The sequence below is a fragment of the Phacochoerus africanus genome, chromosome 12, assembly GCF_016906955.1.
Source record: "Phacochoerus africanus isolate WHEZ1 chromosome 12, ROS_Pafr_v1, whole genome shotgun sequence".
NCBI classification, from domain to species: Eukaryota; Metazoa; Chordata; class Mammalia; order Artiodactyla; family Suidae; genus Phacochoerus; species Phacochoerus africanus.
In genome coordinates this window covers 55,168,229-55,190,044 of record NC_062555.1, presented here as the reverse complement: position 1 = coordinate 55,190,044, position 21,816 = coordinate 55,168,229, and the positions used below count along the sequence as shown (strand labels likewise).

Genomic DNA, 21,816 nt, shown 5'->3' with positions numbered 1-21,816 from the left:
ATGAATGTTCATAAAAAGCATTATCCATAATAGCCAAAAAGTGGAAACAAGCACCTGTCCATCAACTGATAAACAAAACGTGCTATTCCCACATAGTGCAATGTTATTCATCAATAAAAAGGAGTGAAGCACTGCCACACACTTCCACATGTGCAGACCTTGAAAACATCATGCCCAGTGAAGGAAGCTAGATAAAAAAGGCCACATGTTGGAGTTCCCGCAGTGGCACCCTGAGTTAAGGATCCGGTATTGCCGCAGCTGTGGTGAGGTCAGTGCCAGCTCACATTGGATCCCTGGCCCATGAACTTCCAAATGCCACAGAGGTGGCCAAAAAAGACAAAAGCCACATATTATGATTCTATTTATGTCAAACCCGGAATAGACAGCTCTAAAGAGACAGAAAGTGCATCAGTGATTGCCATGGGCTTGGGAAAAAGGGAATGGAAGTGATTACTTTATGGGTTTAAGGTTTCTTTTTGGGGTGATGAAAATATTCTGGAATTAGGTAGTGAATACTAATTTTATAGTTTAAAATTGAGAATTTTATAGTATGTAAATTTTATATCAAAAATAATTTAAAACATTGAGGAGCTTTGCTAAGCATTGTTATATGTCGTGTAATAAGAGTAATGAACAGAGATAAATCTGTGTTGAAGGAGGGACAGAAAAGATAAATATTTTAAATAGTATTTTAGAGATAAGCATTAAGGAAAAATATTAAAGAAAGAAATGGAAAGTATCTCTGACAAATATCTATTTCTTGAACACCGGATAATCTCTTAAGACTTTGCTCAAGAAAAATAATGCCATTGTTACAAAATAGCATGTTAGATTTTGGAGGACTGGAGCTGTAATGTACTCATCTTTGTGGAGTCAAGTTTATGGCACATGTGCCTCCCATAAACATAAGAATTAAGGGAAAGTTCATAGATTTCTGTGGTTTCTAAGCCAGACCCAACCACAAAACAGTCATTATTAGAGAACTGCCATTTCACATGTTATCTTCAATTTATGCACACCTGCCTAGCTGAACACTTTAACAATAGTTGACATTAAAATATCTCTGTGTCAAAGGGCAGTCTATTCATTTTCTAAAGGACTATTTCACCTGATGACAAGTGAGGAGAACTCGTGTCCTCTAGATGTCCACAGGCCAATCACCTGGTTCATATGCTGTATCAAGTGTGGTGGATGCTGTCCATCATTCACCTGGTCCACTCTCCCTCCCTTCTCCACTTGAAGAAGAGTAGAGACAGCAAGAGTACAAGAAACTGAAATGTATCAAAAGACTGTGGTCAGATCACTAAAATATATCAAATGTGATGAAGGAGGAGCTTGAGGGGGGAAGAAATCTGTAATTTCGGTGAATTTTTGAATTTTAAACTTAGATACCATCCAACCCAAGCTCTTTAGGCTGTGAGGGTGCTGTGCTGCAGAGAGGTCCCACGGCCCGGCTAAGATTTCACTGACAGCACAGTTGAGGCTGGAATTCAGATCTCCTGTCCCCCGAGTTTTGCAAGTAGTGGGGTTTTTTTTCATTTTTTAATGATTTGTATTTTTTCATCACAAGTGACCAGATATAGTTCCCAGTGCTATGCAGCAGAATCTCATTGCTTATCCATTCCAAATGCAATAGTTTGCATGTATTAACCCCAGATTCCCAGTCCACCCCACTCCCTCCCCCACCCCCTTGGCAACTACAGGTCTATCCTCCAAGTCTTCTGTGGAAGGGTTCATTTGTGCTGTATATTCGATTACAAATATAAGTGATATCATATGGTATTTGACTTTCTCTTATTTCACTTATATGAGAATCTCTAGTACCATCCATGTTGCTGCAATTGGCATTATTTTGTTTTTTATGAATGAGTGGTATCCCTTTGTATATGTATACCACATCTTCTTAGTCCATTCATCAGTCGATGGACATTTAGGTTGTTTCCATGTCTTGGCTATTGTGAATAGTGCTGCAGTGAACTATGGGTGCATGTGTCTTTTTCAAGGAAAGTTTGGTCCAGATATATGCCCCAGTGTGGGACTGCTGGGTCATATGGTAATTCTATATATAGTTTTCTGAGGATCCTCCATACTGTTTTCCATAGTGGTTGTACCAATTTACATTCCCACCAACAGTGCAGGAGGGTTCCCTTTTTTCCACACCCTCTCCAGCATTTGTTATATGTGGGCTTACTAATGATGGCCATTCTGACTGGTATGAGGTGGTATCTCGTGGTAGTTTTGATGCATTTCTCTAATAATCAGTGATGTTGAGCATTTTTTTCATGTGCTTGCTGGCCATCTGTATATCTTCTTTGGAGAAATGTCTACTCAGGTCTTTTGCCCTTTTTTCAGTTGGGTTGTTTGTTTTTTTGCTGTTGAATTGTGTAAGTTGTTTGCAAAGTAGTGTCTTTAACGCTCCATGTGCTAGACCAGAAGTCACATCCCTGTGATCAGGGCCAATTGTGCCCAGAGATGAAATAGAGCCTCCTCCATGTGAAGTGAAATGGCATAAGACAGATCCCACTGCTCAAAAAAATATTCCTGTACAGCTGCCAGTGGGTCTCAATTGCTACCCTGAGGGTACAGTGGAATAAGAGTACCCTACAAGAACATTTCTTTAGAGACTTACTTTCATTTTCAGAATGCAAATATCATTAAAAGGATTAATGTAAGTTAACACTGGGAGCCTAGAAAACAGACAAGGATGAAAATAGGGGTCAAAGAGGAAACCAGGAGTTAATATCGCCTCACTCAGAGCTCTAGTGTGTAACATGGAAAGCAAAGCACAAATATGGCAGCAGATCTTTTGTAAAAAGTTCAGTGAATGAATTCATCTAAGCTGAGGAAGTGATGTAGCATGAGAACCTTTAGAAAAGTATTATGCCATGTCTTACAGTGGATTAACAGCTACTACTGAACATCTGTTGCAGTTTTCACATTCAAGCAATAACCCACGAGATGACATTGCTACAGAAGCATATGAAGATGAGCTGGACATGGGCCGATCTGGATCCTACCTGAACAGCAGCATCAACTCAGCCTGGAGTGAGCACAGCTTGGATCCAGAAGATATTCGGGTAGGACCAGTATTTCTTCTTTTCTGTTTGAGATCTGGCCCATTTACACAGGCATGCACATGTAGGTTGGTATTCGTGTGTGCTTCTTTGTGTTTAGGAGAGTGTGTGCTTGTGTAAGAAATAAGAGGCCAGATGCAGAGTCGGTCCAGTTCTAAAACATAAAATCATGGTGTAGCTTAGACTGCACAGGCTGGTCCTGATAGTTTCAGCTGACCCCCTGGCAGTCACAATGATGAACTGGTTGTACATGTCTGGCAATATGGTTTATGGCATCTTGCAGATGGGAAGGCAAGATCTGTGGGCAGAGAGTATGAATCATTTAAAATAATCTATGACAATGGGTCAGCATTTGGAGGAAGAAAATGTTTTTAGTATTGGGAGCTATGTTGTACCCTAGTCCTAATCTAGCATCAGATGTAGTTTTATCAGCAGCTCCATGATGCTTCCAGTTACTATTCAGGGATGTGGTTTATCAGTAGACAATAGGCTGTGCTTTGACATGGTCCAGGCTCTCAGTCTGGTCCACATAATTTGCATGTTCAGAGTGCTTATTCCATGAAGCAGGGGTAGAATGCATAAGTTCATGTCTTGAAGTTCAAACTCTATATGAAACAAGATACAAAGGAATCAGAAAGTAAAAGAGGAAAAGGTGATGAGCAGAGATGTTAGGAAGAGCTAGAGAGCCATTTTCTTAAAGAGCTTCGTGTATTGCCTTCAGATTACACTTAGTGACATTATCCAGCTGAAATGCTAAACTCCACACCTCTTGGAATTTGCTCTTGTTCTGGCAGGATGAGCTAAAGAAACTCTATGCCCAGTTGGAAATCTATAAAAGGAAGAAGATGATCACAAATAACCCCCACCTCCAGAAAAAGCGGTGCTCAAAGAAGGGCTTGGGCCGTTCAATCATGAGGCGGATCACGGAGATCCCAGAGACGGTCAGCAGGCAGTGTTCCAAAGAGGACAAAGATGTCACTGAGCACAGCACGGCCAAGAGCACCGCTCTGGGCAGGAAGAACCCACAGGAGTCTTCGGGCAACACCGGGAAGCCCAGGGAGGAGTCCCTGAAAAACCGGGTCTTCTCCCTAAAGAAATCCCACAGCACCTACGACCATGTGCGGGAGCAGCCAGAAGAGGCCAGCAGCTTGCCAACCGAGAGCCAAGAAGAGGAGGCAACAGAAAACTCCACACTGGAGTCCCTGTCTGGAAAAAACCTAACACAGACACTGAAAGACAACACTGAAGCCGTGTCCACAGAGTCTGTGCCTTTGGTGTGTAAGTCGGCGAGTGCCCACAACCTCAGCTCAGAGAAGAAGCCAGGGCACCCCCGAACATCCATGCTACAAAAGTCTCTCAGCGTCATAGCAAGTGCCAAGGAGAAGACTCTTGGGTTAGCTGGGAAAACCCAAACATCAGGCGTGGAAGAACGTACCAAGTCCCAGAAACCTCTGCCAAAAGATAAAGAGACAAACAGAAAACACTCCAATTCAGATAGTGCAGAGACTAAAGATCCTGCCCCCCCAAACTCCAACCATTTGGAAGAGCCAAGAAAACCTCAGAAATCTGGGATTATGAAGCAACAAAGGGCCAATCCCCCCACTGCCAATTCTGACGTGAGCCCAAGCACCACCCAGACGAAGGGCAACTTTGACATAGGGGAAGTGTGCCCCTGGGAGATTTATGACCTGACCCCTGGTCCTGTGCCTTCAGAATCAAAAGTTCAAAAGCACGTATCTATTGCAGCTTCTGAAATGGAGAAAAACCCAACTTTTTCCTTAAAGGAGAAATCTCACCCCAAGCCTAAGGCAGCTGAACTGTGTCAGCAGTCCAATCAGAAGGGCATAGACAAGGCTGAGGTGTGCCCTTGGGAGAGCCAAGGTCAGTCCCTCTTTGAAGATGAGAAGTGTTTGATTCCCAAGACTCAGGTTCCCCCAGGAAGAGCTCAAGACGAGAATGGCAGCCAGCATTATGCAGCCGGTATGTGCGCTGGGCAGCATGAAGAACTGGCTCCCAGAGTTGTAGCAGCAAACGTGGAGAATGAAAATCTCAACCAAATAGGAGGCCAAGAGAAAAAGACATTTTCCTCTGAGCAAAACGTGCCTGACTCCTATAACTCAAGTAATAACTTTCAGCCACCTTTAACGTTGCGAGCTGAGGTGTGTCCTTGGGAGTTTGAGGCCCCAGACCAACCAAATGCTGAAAAAAGTGTAGTCTTACCTGCCTCTTCTGCTCTAAGTGCAAATAAGATAGCAGGACCTCGGAAGTAAGAGGTCTGGGATACTTTTAAAGTGTAGCATCCCCAGAAAGAAAAGGAGAAGGAAGAAACACTGAATTTCATGTAAGACAGAAGGAATTCCCAAGGAGTATTGGTCAGGGGAGGGAATGTGAAAGGCAGGGATGGAAGAAGATGTAGGAGGCCAGGGCGGCATCTTCCTGGAGAGGTCAAACTGACCAAGCAAGTCCTTCCCCAGCAACTCTAGGGAAATCTTTACGCTTCTGCATGTTCGGGGGAAGCAGCCCTCAGTGCCTGCCCCTGATCAGTACCTGCCCTCGGGACTTGAAGATCCCAAGCAAGGCAAACTGAAGACACAGAAGAGGGATGAGATTTTTGCAAAGGAGAAGAAGGTATCGACTTATGACTGAAATTCAAAGTAGCTGACTTAAAAACGAACTTACTTTACCTATTTAACCTTGATAGCACTGCTAACTTAATGCATCCAAAAATAACCTTTTATATTAATGATTGCTCTCATTTTCTTATAAATGTATGTTTCAGTACATTGTTGTGTCTCATATTCAAGCATTCCAGATTGTATAATTTTTGCAAATAACTTTGATATTACATGACACAACACATTTATGCAATCTGCAGCTACTCAATTGTTATCGCAACTTACAGGATACCTGCTATCTGTCAACTTTAGTTGATCCTTAAGGTACAGTAAGCTTTCTCTGGCTTGGGAAGCCATAACTGTTACGATAAGAACCTTTTAGTTTGGGCTGTGGTTTATATATTGTGAATTTGGATTTGACTCTATTATTTCACATCATGGTTTGTTATACTGTCTTAATCAGGGTTTTTTCTACAAGTTGAGTTACTTGTTTTGCACTTCCTGTTAGGACTCAGAAGCTTTATTAATATTGGGGATGAAGTGGTCCTACTTAGTCTTATGTCTCAATAAGTTAAGGACAACTTATCTATTGTTTGTTCACAGTCAGAGATAGATAATGCCTTCATTCCAATTAATTGTTCCCTTGAACTCTTTCAGTATTTCATCTTTAGCAGCAGTTCATAAGGAAGGAAGAAGCCACGAGTGAGAAAAAGATACTGTGCATTATTATTACCGTTGGAAAGGAAAGACTGTAGTACCGACGTGAGAATTACAGGCCTGCAGAGCCAGGCAATTTGCCTTTAAAACAAAGAGAAAGGGAGCTCCTGATAGCACTTTCAAGGGATTATATTTTTAAAGAGAAAAATTATTATAGCATCAATATCACTATATGGATATATTTTTATTAAGCACACTGAATATATGATATTTTAAATTACCTTAAACTACTTATTCTCATAAACTCTTCTTCATTGCTTCAGGCAGGGATCAACTTGCTGGGCTCAAATCCCAAAGAGGTTTATAACCTGAGTTACTCAAAGCCTATGCTGCAGTATAGGCTCTTTATTCTTCCAAGCACTGCGAAACTTACAGGTCTTGCAAATGACCACTGTGAGCCACTTAGCTCAAAACGTCAATGTAAGGTTTGCAACGTGAAACAGCCCCCCGAAAGCGCAGTTACGAAGTGTATTGCATTCCACGCTGATCACCTGCCATGGAAATCCCAAGCTGCTGATTTAGCCCTACTGATGTGATCATGCGGAGATTCTATTCCAAAGCTCAGTCTCATTTTAAGATGAGTCATTTAAAAATAGAACTCAGACTTCCCTCACATTCAACACTGAAGTATCAATGGCTTTTTAGCCGTAACATTTACAGTCTAAGGAACTGATTTTCATTTCCAGAGCAGCAAGGAGAACTATGTTAGGAGGATAGAAGATGATAAAAAGGGACTCAGAAGGTGGACACTGGCTGTTCTTTGGGGATATTACTCTCAGTGGAAGATTAAAAACCAGGAATTCTCCTTATTCATCATCAAAATTTCCTCGATGATTTGTATTCAGGGGTAATTACACACATCACACCACTTTGCAAAGCTGTGCACAAACCTTCCTCATGCTTGCTTCATGCATTACTCAGGATGGTGGGGTACGTTTGAAGAGAGACAGAAATTCTCTTCTTTGTGTTTTCTTCATTTACTTCCTTCTCCCCTTCCTTTACAATCAGAGCCTATCTACCTGGTGACCTTGGGGTATGACTTTATACAGTTGTGAATATGGAGTGTCCGGACCCACCCACCTACTCTTTTCATTTATGTCCAGCATCTGTTAGCACTTTATTGACTTTCTGCAAAATAAACAGTCAGGCATCAGTGACTTTTTATTGCACTTTAGGATGAACCTGCTAGAGACGTGGCCTAAAGAAGACCCACCAAGTTTCACCTTAGTACAGCCCATAAGATTTTCCTCCACCAGCATAAATCAGTGAGAGTGCCGGGGGTCTTTGCTAGATTGCCATGGCCATTTCTTATCACTAAGAGAAGTTTAACTCTGCACTCCTTGAGGTTATTTTCCCAGCTCAATGACAATAAGCAAGTGAAGAAAGGCTATTAAGTTCACAAACATTTGCTAGGTTGTCCTTCTCAGTGCATGTGCAGGCTGCATCCTGTCCTTGTTTTTAAGTCAGGGTTTATAAATAAGTAGATTTATACCAATCTTAATAGAACTGTATATTTTATTGCAAGAATTAAATGCTTTATGACATGAATTATAACCCAACCCATTGTAAACTTTGGTGGCGACGTGGATGTGAAACTCGACAGTTCTCTTGTATTTGCTTCCTAGGTTTCTGCATGCAAGTGATGACAGGTAGGACTGAGAAAACACTGCCTTTTGACTCCTAGCATTTAGCCAATGAGAGTTGTAGAGTCAATAAATCTGTCAGTCTCTTCACTTAATCTATGGTTCTTCTGACACTATTATCTGAAACCTACAGCATCCCACCATAAAATATTTGGTAAATTTATGTTGTGATGTGTTGCAGCATGTAAATACTTACAACTTCTCTGCAATAAAACATATTTATATGAAAGGGATTTGTGGTGATGTGTGTGTGTTCATCTCTCAAAAGCTGAATTTATTTCACGTAACCAATTTTTGGAGGCATCCCATGTATCTTTGGCTCTGGTACACTTACGTACACATATCCTCACATTACCTATCTGAAGGAGTGTATGATTAGCTAAATGTGGCCTCAAACATACAGTTAATCACTTGGAGCCAATGAAACCTACTATGACTAGCAGTTTTGATTTAAAGAACACTCTAGCCACATGGGAACTAGTTCAGCTACCTTTTTAGATTAACTCAACAAACATACCAGGCAGTCTGCTCAGCAGTGATGACCATCTTCAGATGCACAAAAGCTCCAGTAACACTCAGGTCCACGAAAGTTTCCAGTCCCTGCTGTGGTCATACACCAGGAAGCATGACTAAGTCTCAGATCAGGGCAGGCTTCGTAGAGAGGGTACGTCCACCAGGCTGAAATTCTGCAAATCAGGCATGAAAGGAAAAGCATGTAAGGGTTAGAAAGGTAATTGTGCACAGCCTTGTGTGGCCTGCTTCAGATTAACTATAGTGTTATCCTTTAGTACCGGAGCCATCAAAAAGCTTTAAAAGGGGGAGTGCCCATCAAGGCTCAGTGCAAACAAATCCAACTAGTAACCATGAGGACATAGGTTCGATCCCTGGCCTCGCTCAGCAGGTTAAGGATCCAGCATTGCCGTGAGCTGTGGTGTAGGTCAGCAGCTACACCTCCGATTGAACCCTTAGCCTGGGAGCTTCCATATGCCACCGGCATGGCCCTAAAAAAAGAAAAAGAAAAACCATTAAAAAAGGGTATAGGTCACGTATTAGAAGGAAATGAGCTTCCCAAAATGATGGGCAGCAGCCTAGAAATGGACTGAAGTGAGAAGAGACTAGAGACAGATAGATCAGAAGACTAGTATGAGATCCTAAGGAGGAGAGGGAAAATACCAGTTATTTCATCAAAATAGCATCTTCCACTGGGTTTATTGTTATATTATACTCAGAGGAAACAGGAATAATCAGAGTAATTCAATAACTATGTCAAATATAAATGTTCCCTCTAAGTTCATCGACATTTTGGGTAATGTCAAAAGTTTTAAAAGCCCTCTCTCCAGATCAGTAGACCTCAATATCATCTGCTCATGTGAAAAGCTGGATACTGGGTTCTTCCTGCTTTGGGAAACGTGGATACTGAACCGGGCTGGAAGGGAGTAAAGAGCTCACCTAGATGTTGGCTTAAATACCTGCCTGGAAATGGCAGCTCTGAAGCAGCTCCAGAAAGAAGCAGGTAAGGCAAGAGGGTAGAGGAGGGAGCTGGACCCACTCTGTCCCTGCCTCAGCTTTCTGTTAAATCGTTCCTGGTTCCTGTCAACAGCCCTTTCCCATCTCTCCACACCACTGTGTATTGCATATTGCATTTTCTCTGTACTCTCACATGTAGAATCAGCTGTTTCAGGTCTTTGAATGATCCTGAAAAGCTAAGACAAAAACATTTGGGGATTGTCATGGAGGTCTAGTCTACTTAGGTGATGAGGAAGATAGAGCCTTTTCAATGTTTGTTGTTTGCTTAATTGATGATTGCATTTTTTTCATATATTTATGCACAGAGATAGTCTTATTTCTTTGTTCTAAATTTAGAACCTCTCTGTAAAAAAAAAAAATACTTAATGGAACTATTCCTATCCAAGATTGACTTTATCAACCAAAAAGTAATCATGAAAATTTATCAATCTAAAGTAATGCAAGTTAGTTAAGATTTTATTATTTCAACTTATTCTATCCTCGTCTCCCTGAATAGTTATAAGGATAGAAATAATGTCTAATTTTAGTTATTTTCTCTTTGAATATTTGTTTATTGGGAAGTAGAAGGGCCTGCCTGAAGCACACTGTAGGTCTTAATTCAGTGTTAACTGGTCAGAAGGCAGATAATGGGCTGTCTGAATTGGTTTTTAATTTCCCTTTCTTTCTCTGTGATGTGAATGTAATTCTTTGCCTGAAATAAAATTAACTGATCAAATGAAAGCAGAAAATGAGGGATAAATATAAGAAAAGCCTGTGTTGCACAGCAGTCACATTCCTAGGGAAAAAAAAAAAAGTTAAATATGCAAAGAGCAGGTTCATGACAATTCTTATAGAACATCCTTCCATGGAAGTTCAAACAGCAGTAGAAAAGGGGCGGGGGGGGGGGTGGCCTCTTCAGGAGAATGATATTAAGCCCCGTTTTCTGGCTAACATACCATGAAATTTGATTCCTTCATGCCTTTTGTCTTGCTGTTTGGCCTATCTGACATTCCTACCCTCCTTTTCTGGGTCAGCATTTCATGTGTGCTCCAATACTAGCGTGATCACATCATTCACTGTCCAAAGCAAACCTTGGAGAGTAAAAGTGCAGTGCTAATAATCATGCCTGGAAAACAGCATTCATCCGGGGCTATCCCGAGCAAGCCAGGATTTTGCTTACTCCGCTCAAGAAGCAGCGCAAATGTCCCACTCACTCCAGGAAGCATTTCTTAATGCCACAGATCCAGATCGGAACAACTTCCTCCTTCCTCTGTGCTTGCCTTCGGAATTTGCTTAAGTCTGTGACTGTTCTGACTCACAGTTGAGTTACATGAATCATCTGCTAAAATAAGAGCTCCTGGAGGGCAATTTTTAAATTCACCCATATATCCCCAGTTTCTAGTGTGCTTTGCTCTGAGTTCAATAAATATTTGCCAAATTGAAATGTTTGATTTCTAATCACTGCATAAAATATACTTGAAAAGAAAGAGAAATTCAGGAGTTGGATGCAGATTTGCTGCAGAATTTCTTAAACCATGACTACTAACTGGTCTCCCATCCACATCCTGGCAGTGCCTGGACACTTTGGGTTATGACTGAACCACAGTTAACTCTCCAGCGTTACAAGGTAAGAATTACTTTGTCACCATAATGAGGGAGAAGCCGAATGTTTGGGACATGGCTCAGTTTGTTAGAGCTATACAAAATATTTCTATATGTCATAAGAAGTAAGAAATATTTAATTTGGCTATTGGAACTTTTAGTTATTCAAACTCTTTTTAGAAAATAAACTTGTTGGACTCTATAAAAACATTCACATAAAAATAAATACTGGAGTTCCCGTCATGGCGCAGTGGTTAATGAATCCCACTAGGAACCATGAGGTTGCGGGTTCGATCCCTGGCCTTGCTCGGTGGGTTAAGGATCCAGCGTTGCCGTGAGCTGTGGTGTAGGTCACAGATGCGGCTCGGATCCCGCATTGCTGCAGCTCTGGTGTAGGCCGGCGGCTACAGCTCCTATTAGATCCCTATCCTGGAAACCTCCATATGCCACAGGAGCGGCCCTAGAAAAGGCAAAAAGACAAAAAATAAAATAAAAATAAATACTGATTCTAAGCTTTCAGATGTTTCTGAGAAATGAGATAGTCTGAACAAATTATTTGGATGTTTGACTTCAGAATTTCTTATTTATCTATTTCTTATTATATAGAAGCAATCATGATATACATGCCTATAACTATAAAGTTTCCATATGTGAACAGAAATATAAAAGTTACATGAACAAACACGACTTGTTTTAACTTGGAAAATTATAAAAGCCATTCTAGACTTGCCAAATAGTGCAAATATCAAAAGGTCATGAAAAAATTTTTGTCTTAAAGATTAGTAGCAATGAACACAAATGGTGAGTAATTTAGCTTACAAAGTTGTCTCTCTGCTTCTTACAATACTCCTTACATACAGTAAGTTGAAGAACCTGGATTTATTATTGTGATTCTCAGACCAAATTCAGTGTCCGAATCAGGTCAATAATTAAGTATTGTGAATGGATGTGGCTGACTTCTAATAAAACATTATTTATAAAATGTAAAACATACTTCACTAGGAAATTGGTTGAATATATGAGGAACTATATGAAAATGTTATTTTCATAGTTATAAAACCATCAATTATCAACATTTCCATATTGTTTAACCTGTGAAATTGTACTCCATCTATACACTGCAAATATGACTCCGGCATATAAGCATGGCCCAGCTTGAAACTAGGTGCTAATCTCTACCCAGGTCTAAAAGGCCAGGCTGTATTGAGTCTGTCTCAGAAAGTACCTTGGATGCTTTCAAATGTAATGTAAGCTGTGTTGCTTCCCAGCAGAGGCTGCAGCCCAGCATTCCAAGTCCATCCTACAGGCAGCTGGGGCAATGCTGGTGACACAAAGTTCTGATTTCAGCCTGGAACAATCGCTGACATCAACATAGATAACCATATCATAAAACAATAAATCAACCAAAAGTCTCTTAATCTGAAATGACTGGGGTTTACAGTTGTATTCCCTTGTTCTCACTTGAGCACACTGGCAGGGAGGGGTGCTTTGTTTTTCACCTGAATCTCAGTCAGGAAGACACACGGAACAGAGCTAAGCAGAGTTGCCGCCATGTTGCAGACAAGCCACAGAGACATAGGAGTTGTTTGTATTACACCATAACCTAAAGAAATCTGATAAATCAGTACCAAGAAGTAGGATGCTGCTGTAACAACAAAAACCATAAAATACATGATATTGATCTTAGAGTCAGTGAGTATCAAGGAAACTAACTAGAGTTTGGCATTTTTAGTGGCAAAATATTCGATAAAGTTATTGTTTGTATTAAACTTAGATAATATCCTTCATAAACATGTGACTTTAGACAAAAACTGGGAAAACAGTGTTGGTGGCCATTGGCTGCATTTGACAAGATACCACAAAAAAAGATGAGCTTAGAAAGGAATTGACTGCATTGTGAGAAAGGAGTAGAGAGAATCCAGAAGTTCTGGGGCTCGCAGGCCTGGAAAGTGAAACTATTTCTTAGCTCCAACTGGTAAAAGATAAAAGTTTGAGCTAAAAGTTTTGAGCTAAAGATCTAAGAAAAAATTGAATTGGCCCCAATAAATCACTTCAATGAATAAAATGATTCATAAAAAATGAAACAAGGGCACAGCTCTCTCACAAAAGCCTAAGACCAATGTACCAACAAATAGAATCTACAGAGAAAGAATTGTATGTGTGGTTATTGACACATGGTGATGTGAGACATAAAATAAGAAAATAGATACATAGGTTTTTGTGAAAATTTTTGCAGGATAGCAAAGTAATTGTATAATTTATCAACCAAATTGGAGCACTTTGAGAGAAAGGAGCATTTTTCATTATACTGAGGCAATAGCCATAAACTAGGGCCTCTGGGAAAACTGGAGAAAGAGATTATGTCAATTTGAGATATGAAATGACCTCTGGGCTTCTAGCCTTTGATAAGTATGAAGAAACCTGCCACACCTCCAAGGAGTGTATATTCTCCAGAGTCATATTCATACATGACCAGAAAGAATCATGGAAAAAGTAGGCTTTCCCAGAGGGTAGAGCCAATAGCCATGAAATACCTTGGGCTGTGAAGCTACTTTCAGGGAATGGAAGCAGTTTCTATTCAAGAAACTCTTCCTCCCCCAGGGTAGGAGGGTGTTCTTAATATCTGCACAACAGGACCTTATAACCTCTGTGGGCCCTGATCACAATGTGCCCTACAGCACCACCACCCTCCTCTCGTCCTGCTGCTTCTCCCTTCTGAATGGCATACCTGTGGTTATCCTTTTCCATTCCACTGTGGTTCTTGGGCATATGGTGTAGGAGGGGCAGTAACCTCTCTTTTCACTTCAGACAATCTCAGATCAAAGAAAGCCTGTTCTGGACCTGATAGAATGACCATCACAGGATGATGGATTTTGACTTGGATTCAGGGGCTAAATAGAACTTTTCCACTGTCTTCTTTGGAGAAGGGGTAAACTAGTGTATTTTACTGGATGAAAGAAGACAACAAGATGGCCTGTAGATGGCATCACTGTTCCCAGTTAGATACAGCTTTCCCTGCAAGGGTAATAAATACACATCCTTACTCATGGGCATATGACTTGCAAGGCCTTCCTGGGAGAAGGGTGATGTCAGGCTTGGAATCCTGGAATCTTGGTATCAGACATAGGAATCTTCATGTGATCTGGCTTAGCTATTCTCTCTCTGCCTCAAGAACAGCACAGCCTCAATTGGTACTTCTCCTTTGACCTAGATTTCAAAAGACATATGGACCAGAGCCAAGAAGATTCCAGAAAAATCACAGCTATTCTATGAACAAAATTTAAAACTTTGTATCTGTGAGCCATGCAGAATTTAGGGTTGTTTGTTACCACAGCTTAACCCAGTGAAAGCTGACCAGTACTTAAAGTCCAATTGGTTGACCAAACTGTAGCCTGAACACCGTCGTTCTAGTCAACCATGGAGGTATGTGAGGAATAGGAAATAATCACAAAAAGAATAATTATTGAGGAGACAACTGTCCTTTGTTAGACAACAGGAAACCATTCTGATAATGAGGCATCTATTCCATATCATAACTCCATTCTACCTGCCGCTTGAGAGTGTCAAATGAGTGGAAAGTCCATTTTAAACATGGATTTCAAGTCTACTCTTGGAATGTGCTGGCTTTATCAGGTACTACGAGGTCAGTGATACTACAGGTCTGAACCTCATTTTGAGTAAACTTCCTAATGGTGGACTTTGGGTACCCAGAGATTTTAACTTTACAAGGGCACTCCAGGAAGAAAGAAATCACAAAGTGAGGTGATCTGCCTCTTTATGATAAAGTTTATGCTACTCTAATGCCCACATGGGGTGTTCACACTGAGGGACAGAGTTGAATCTTCTGACTACCTTTAATCAATGTACGTGAGTGGCTACCCCCTCTTTAAAGTGGCAATGCCCTGGGAAATAATATCCTGAAGTCATTTTGAAGTCTATGTTTCTATGTATGCTTTATCTCTTGATCCAAGATGGTCACTGCATTTATTTTAGACTTTCTTATGACACAACCAACACTAATAAAATTTACTTGCTTGATGCACAGAATATACACCTGGCCCTGAATAGCTGGAAAAAGATGATAAAGTATCATTTCTGCTGCCTCTTTGGTAGCTGGTGACATGTGCAGTGGGCGCTCCCAAGTGGTAACCTAAGTTCCAAGACAGCAATTTGTGAAAACTTAGAACATACCTCAAGAATACTCCCTTCGTAGGTTTTACAATCAAGAGGCTAAGACAAAATCCAGAAGAGAACTGAACATGAGCTCATCCTGAGGAGAGAATGCTACTTTTTCCTAGAGATGATGACTTCACTTCCATAATCAAATCAGACAATTCCATTCTGTCCAAGAGAGATTTCTTTCCAAGGTTAAAGTCAAGCAAGAAGAGCATGAAATGACAGTCTGTTTCGCTGAGTTGTCAGATTTCTCTGTGTTCATTAGTCCCGCCCTCCACTCGGGACTAACATACTTTCCAACTTGGTGAGTTCCATGCATTTTCTCCTTCTAGGAATGGAGAACTGAGCTTGAAAAACACAGCTTCTATCTTTAAGGTATCTAATCTTTCTGAATCTGTTCAATCCTCCGGTCTGCCACATGAGCAAAAAGTTGTTTATGAATTGTTTCAAATCCTCTTGAGATCAATTTGTGTTAAGACCTAGTTAAGGTATTGATATTTTGGTAGAAATGTACAACTTGGTTATCCACCTTGTCTCCGAGACTCCTGGTAAGCTTCCTGCAAATGAATGGGTCTGGTCCATTAAAAGCTGAAAATATTCTGTTCTTTTTGGCTAATGCTTGACCTTTTTGGAGTATCTTAAGTATTAAGAATATAAAAATAACCTGGCATTTACATATCATATTTCTCCACAGCTCCAAGAGCTCACTGTTACGGGAATTCCCATTGGCATCTTACTTGTCATTGTGTCATCCTAAAGCCACATCCCATTCTAAGACCTGGTCTTATTTGTTCCTATTTTTGTTTAGATTATTAAAAGAATACTGGAGTTTCCATTGTGGTGCAGCGGAAATGAATCTAACTAGGAACTATGAGGTTGCGGGTTCAATCCCTGGCCTCGCTCATTGGGTTAAGGATCTGGCGTTGCCATGAGCTGTAGTGTAGTTTGCAGACGTGGCTCAGATCTGATATTGCTGTGGCTGTGGTGTAGGCTGGCAGCTGTAGCTCCAATTGGACCCCCTAGCCTGGGAACCTCCATATGCTGTGGGTGTGGCCCTAAAAAGCAAAAAAAAAAAAAAAAAAGAGAGTGAGAGAGAGAATACTTAATATCTGTACTTAGAGTAATAAAATCTACTTGTTCACAGATTCACTCAACCTAACACAATTCCAGTAATCCAGTTGCTTCATTTGCATCCCAAGCATAAATTAAATGGAAGTAAATTATTCAGTATCTATTACAATATAGCAGCCATACTTTTTTTGGTTTTTAAAATGCCCCTTTTAAGCTTCCTCTGACAGATGTTTTGGTTTAATTATCTTCGTTTTTGTTTTGTTTTGGTTTTGGTTTTTTGCAGTATAATACCAAAGTATTCCACAAATATTGGAGGTCTAAAAGCCTGAGGTTTCAGAAACAGTGCCAAAGCTGGAAGCAAATCAGTGCCTGACAGTGACTGGCATCAAAAATGCCCAAGAAATGCTGAAAATACTAAAAGTAGTATTGCTTTGTGGCAAAAATCCTATTTGAAAGACTTACTATTAAATTTGTATGTTAATATTTATAGTAAAATATTTAATATTAAAAACAGTTTACTATTAATTCTTTCTTTGTAGATTCCTACTGTACAATCCTGACCCATACCCCCACTTAAGGCAGATGGCTATATCAGACTTGCTAGTCAATTTTTAAAAGTACAAGAGAAAAAATATATATTGATTTAGAAAAAAGAAGTAATGGAAATATTGAAATCATACTACAGAAATGAAAGTTAAAAAGAAATTCAGTATTCAGAGCTTGGAATGAGCAACACTGTTTGGGTAACAATGAGGGGGAGAGGGTTCTCAAGTTGAAGTGCTTGAAGATCCCCCAAAGGACCAGTTTGCCGCACTTTATTTCAGGCTCCTCCCACTGTTGTGTTCTCCTGGGTCATCTACCTTTCTCTTCTTTCCCTGATGAAGCATCACTGTACTACATCTTTTGGGGATGACTATTTCTGGCACATTCAAACCTTTTTTATAGTTTTTTTTTCATAATTTGTAATTTCATAATTTAAAATATTTATGAAAATGCTGCTCCGATTTACGGCTTTCCTCTTTTAAATGTTCCTAATTTCTCCTTGTATCTTGACCCAAGAATCCCCAAATGTAAATGCTTGTATTGGCCTGCCGTCATTTAGTCTCGGCTCACACAGACATACACACGCATTTGTTGATTACCAACAATGCATGAATTCCACTGTATTTCACCAAACCTAATTTACGTATAAAATAATTCTTTCTTCTAGAATTTCTCTCTTCTTCTCTCCTGAGGCTAGGCTGGGTACCTAGCCATTTTATCCTAGTTCCTCTGAGCTATACGTATTTTGTTAAGACAATACATCTGTAAGGTTGATATCAGAGAATGTTTTGCCTATGTTCTCTTCTAGTAGTTTCATGGTGTCTTGTCTTACATTTAAGTCTTTAAGCCATTTTGAGTTTATTTTTGTGCATGATGTGAGGGTGTGTTCCAGTTTCATTGATTTGCATGCAGCTGTCCAGGTTTCCTAAATATCCATTGACAGATGAATGAATTAAGAAGATGTGGTATATATACACAATGGAATACTACTCAGCCATAAAAAAGAACAAAATAATGCCATTTGCAGCAACATGGATGGAACTAGAGACTCTCATACTAAGTGAAGTAAGTCAGAAAGAGAAAGACAAATACCATATGATATCACTTATATCTGGAATCTAATATACGGCACAAATGAATCTTTCCACAGGAAAAAAAATCATGGACATAGAGAACAGACTTGTGGTTGCCAAGGAGAGGGGGAGGAAGTGGGAATTTGGGGTTAATAGATGCAAACTATTGCCTTTGGAATGGATAAACAATGAGATCCTGCTGTATAGCACTGGAAACTATGTCTAGTCACTTATGGTGGAGCATGATAATGTGAGAAAAAAGAATGTATACATGTATGTGTAACTGAGTCACCCTGCTGTACAGTAGAAAATTGACAGAACACAGTAAGCCAGCTATAATGGAAAAAATAAAAATCATTATGAAATAAAAAATAAAACATTCTAAAAATTAAAAAAAGAAGAAAATGTAAAGAAATATGTCACAAGTGTTTGGACCAACAGCATTAGTCAGTGAGAGATGTCAGAAATTTCAATCAGGGTCAGAATTTTAATGCTTCTGAAGGGTCTTTTTCCTCACCACCTTCTTAAAAGCTCCTAGAAATCAACAGAGTATTATGGAAGGGGATAAAAACTTTTGGATTAGAGTCTAACTTGATAAAAAAAAATCACAAATCTACAAAATTCTATATCACATCTTACATAACTTCTTCATTAACTACATCATTGGAATGAAACTGGAAACTGTTTATATGGTACTGACTCATGTTTCAGGTACTATGCCAAGCACCTTACATGTATCCAGCCATTTAAATTCACAACAGTTCTTTGGAGAGGTAAGTTTATATCTATCTCCATTTCCCAGAGGAGGAAACTGAAAACCAGAGAGGTTAAGTCAATTGTCCATAGTCATCAGCTGTTCCTCATCTCACTCTAAGGAAATGACACCCTAACTCCCATATTCCCACATCCCACCACATATACATACAACTGGCTGGTATAAAGAGGGTGCCCTGAGAGTGAAAAATGGATTCAGAGACAAGATGTCAGAGTAGAAAAACTTAAGCTCACCATATCTCATGAAAACACCAAAATTGTAACTGCTGAACAACCATTAACAAAATAGACTGTAAACTACTAAAAAGAATATCCTATACCCAAAGACAAAGAAGCAGCCACATCTAGACGGTAGGAGGGGATTTCACCATATAAGCAATCTCATCCCCACTGGGTGGGTGACCCACAAACTGGAAAATAATTACACCAAAGAGGGTCTCCCACAGGAGTGAGAGTTCTGTGCCCCATGTCAGGTTCCCCAGCCTGGGGGTTTGGCATTGGAAGGAGAAGCTCTAGAAGCATTTGGCACTGAAATCCAGTGGGGCTTGTGAGCAGGAGCGCCACAGGGCCAGGATAAATAGAGACTCCACTCATAGAGGGCCCACACAGGGTTTCACGTGCACTGGATCCCAGGGCAAGTCAGGGACTCCACAAGAATTTGGGTCAGACCTACCTGCAGGTCTTCGAGGGTTGCCTGGGAAAGCAGGGGTTGGCTGTGGATCACCGTAGGAGAAGGACATTGGAGGCACAGGTTCCAGGAATAGTTATCAGCATGAGCTCCCTAAAGGCTGCCATTTTGGAAAAATCTGGCTGAGAAGCCCCAGGCCAAACAACAAAGAGGGTGGCAATGCACCTAAACCCATCAGAAAACAGGCTGCCTAAAGTCTTCCTAGACACATAGCCACCTCTAACTGCACCCAAAGACAAAGCCCCTTCCACTGGAGGGACAACTCAGCTCCACCTGCCAGTGGGCAGGCACCAGTCTTTCCCATCAGGAAGACTGCCACAAGGCCCTGTATCAATTTCTCCCACAAAGGGCACACACCAGAAACAAAAGAAGCCATAACCCTGTAGCCTGTAAAAAGGAGACCACACAAAAAGCTACACAAAATGAAAAGACAGAGAAATATGAGCCAGATGAAGGAACAAGACAAAATCCCAGAAAAACAGCTAACTGGAGATAAGCAACCTCCATGAAAAAAACTTTACAGTAATGATAGTAAAGACGATCGAAGATCTCAGGAAAAAAAAAAAAACTGGAGGCAAAGATTGATACATTACAAGAAAGACTGAACAAAGATAAAGAATTTAAAGAGTAAATAAGCAGAGATGCAAAAATACAATAAGCAAAATAAAATATGCACCAGAAGGAAGCTATAGCAAAATACAGGAAGCAGAAGAACAAATAAGCAAGATGGAAGACAGACTAGTAGAAATCACTGATGTGGAACAGAGTAAAGAAAAAAGAATGTAAGAAATATGGACAGTCTAAGAGAACTCTGGGACAACAGTAAATGCGCCAACATCCACATTGTAGGGGTGCCAAAAGGAGAAAAGTGAGAGAAACAGCCACAGAAAATATAGGAAGAGATAATAGTCAAAAACTTCCCTAACATGGGAAAGGAATCACTCACTCAAATCCAGGAAGCACCTCCTCATCCCAAGGAGGAACACCCATAGACACATATTAATCAAACTGATCAAAAATAAGGACAAAGAGAAAATATTGAAACAGCTAGGGAAAAGCAACGAATAACATACAAGGGAAGCCCCATAAGGTTATCAGCTGATTTTCCAACAGAAACTGCAGCCCAGAAGGGAGTGGCATGATACACTTAAAGTGATGAAAGGAAGAAACTCCAACCAAGAACACTCTACCCAGAAAGGTTCTTATTCATGTTTGAAGGAGAAATCAAAAGCTTTAGAGACAAGAAAAAGTTAAGAGAAGTCAGCACCACTAAACCAGCTTTACAACAAACACCAAAGGAACTTCTCTATGTGGAAAAGAAAAGGCCCCAACTAGAAACAAAAAAATTACAAATGAGAAGGCTCACTGTTAAAGGCAAACATATAGTAAAGGTAGGAAATCATCCACACATAAATATGTTACCAAAACCAGCAATTGTGAGAATAGGAGGGTACAAATGCTGGATACTGGAGATGCATTTGCAACTAAGGGACCAGGAACTTATATATATATATATATATATATATATATATATATATATATATATACATACATACACACACACACACACACACACGTATATATATATACCTCATGATAACCAGAAACCAAAAATCTATGATACACATACAAATTTTTAAAAAAAGCAATCCAAACACAACATTGAACATTGTCATCAAACCACAAGAGAACAAGAAGAGAAGAAAAAAGGAAACCAAATTCAAAACAATTAACAAAATGAGAATAAGAACATACACATCAACAATTACTTTAAATTTAAATGGACTAAGTACTCCAACCAAAAGACACAGACTGGCTCAATGGATAAAAAATAAGGCCCATATATATACTGTCTACAAGAGAACCACTTCAGCTCTAGTGACACATACAAACTCAAAGTGAGAGGACAGAAGTTATTCCATGCAAGTGGATATCAAAAGAAAGCTGGAGTAGAAATATTCGTATCAGAAAAATACTTTAAAATAAAGACAGTTACGCAGAAAAAGGCTTTGACAAAAATCCAACATCCATTTCTGATAAAAACCCTTCAGAAAGTGGGCATAGAGGGAACCTATCTCAACATAATAAAGGCCATATATGACAAACCCACAGCTAACATCATTCTCAATAGTAAAAAGCTGAAAGAATTCCCACTGAGATCAGGAACAAGACAAGAATGTCCACTCTTGCCACTACTCATCAACCATAGTTTTAGAAGTCCTAGCCACAGCAATCAGAGAAGTAAAAGAAATAAAAGGAATCCAAATGGGAAAGGAAGAAGTAAAACTATCACTATTTGCAGATGACATGATACTACACCTAGAGAATCCTAAA

The 21,816-nt window shown here is 40.0% G+C and overlaps 1 protein-coding gene across 1 annotated transcript in view; it reads left to right on the top strand.

Annotated features, from left to right (window-relative positions):
* The window catches only part of GPR158 (G protein-coupled receptor 158), a 331,761-nt gene extending 326,059 nt beyond the window's left edge, over positions 1 to 5,702 (top strand). Inside the window, exons 10-11 of the mRNA XM_047755079.1 lie at positions 2,931 to 3,077; positions 3,869 to 5,702. Coding sequence (XP_047611035.1) covers positions 2,931 to 3,077; positions 3,869 to 5,344 — 1,623 coding nt within the window. The 3' untranslated portion in view covers positions 5,345 to 5,702. The remainder of the gene's footprint in view (positions 1 to 2,930; positions 3,078 to 3,868) is intronic.
* The last annotated feature ends 16,114 nt before the right edge of the window (positions 5,703 to 21,816 follow it).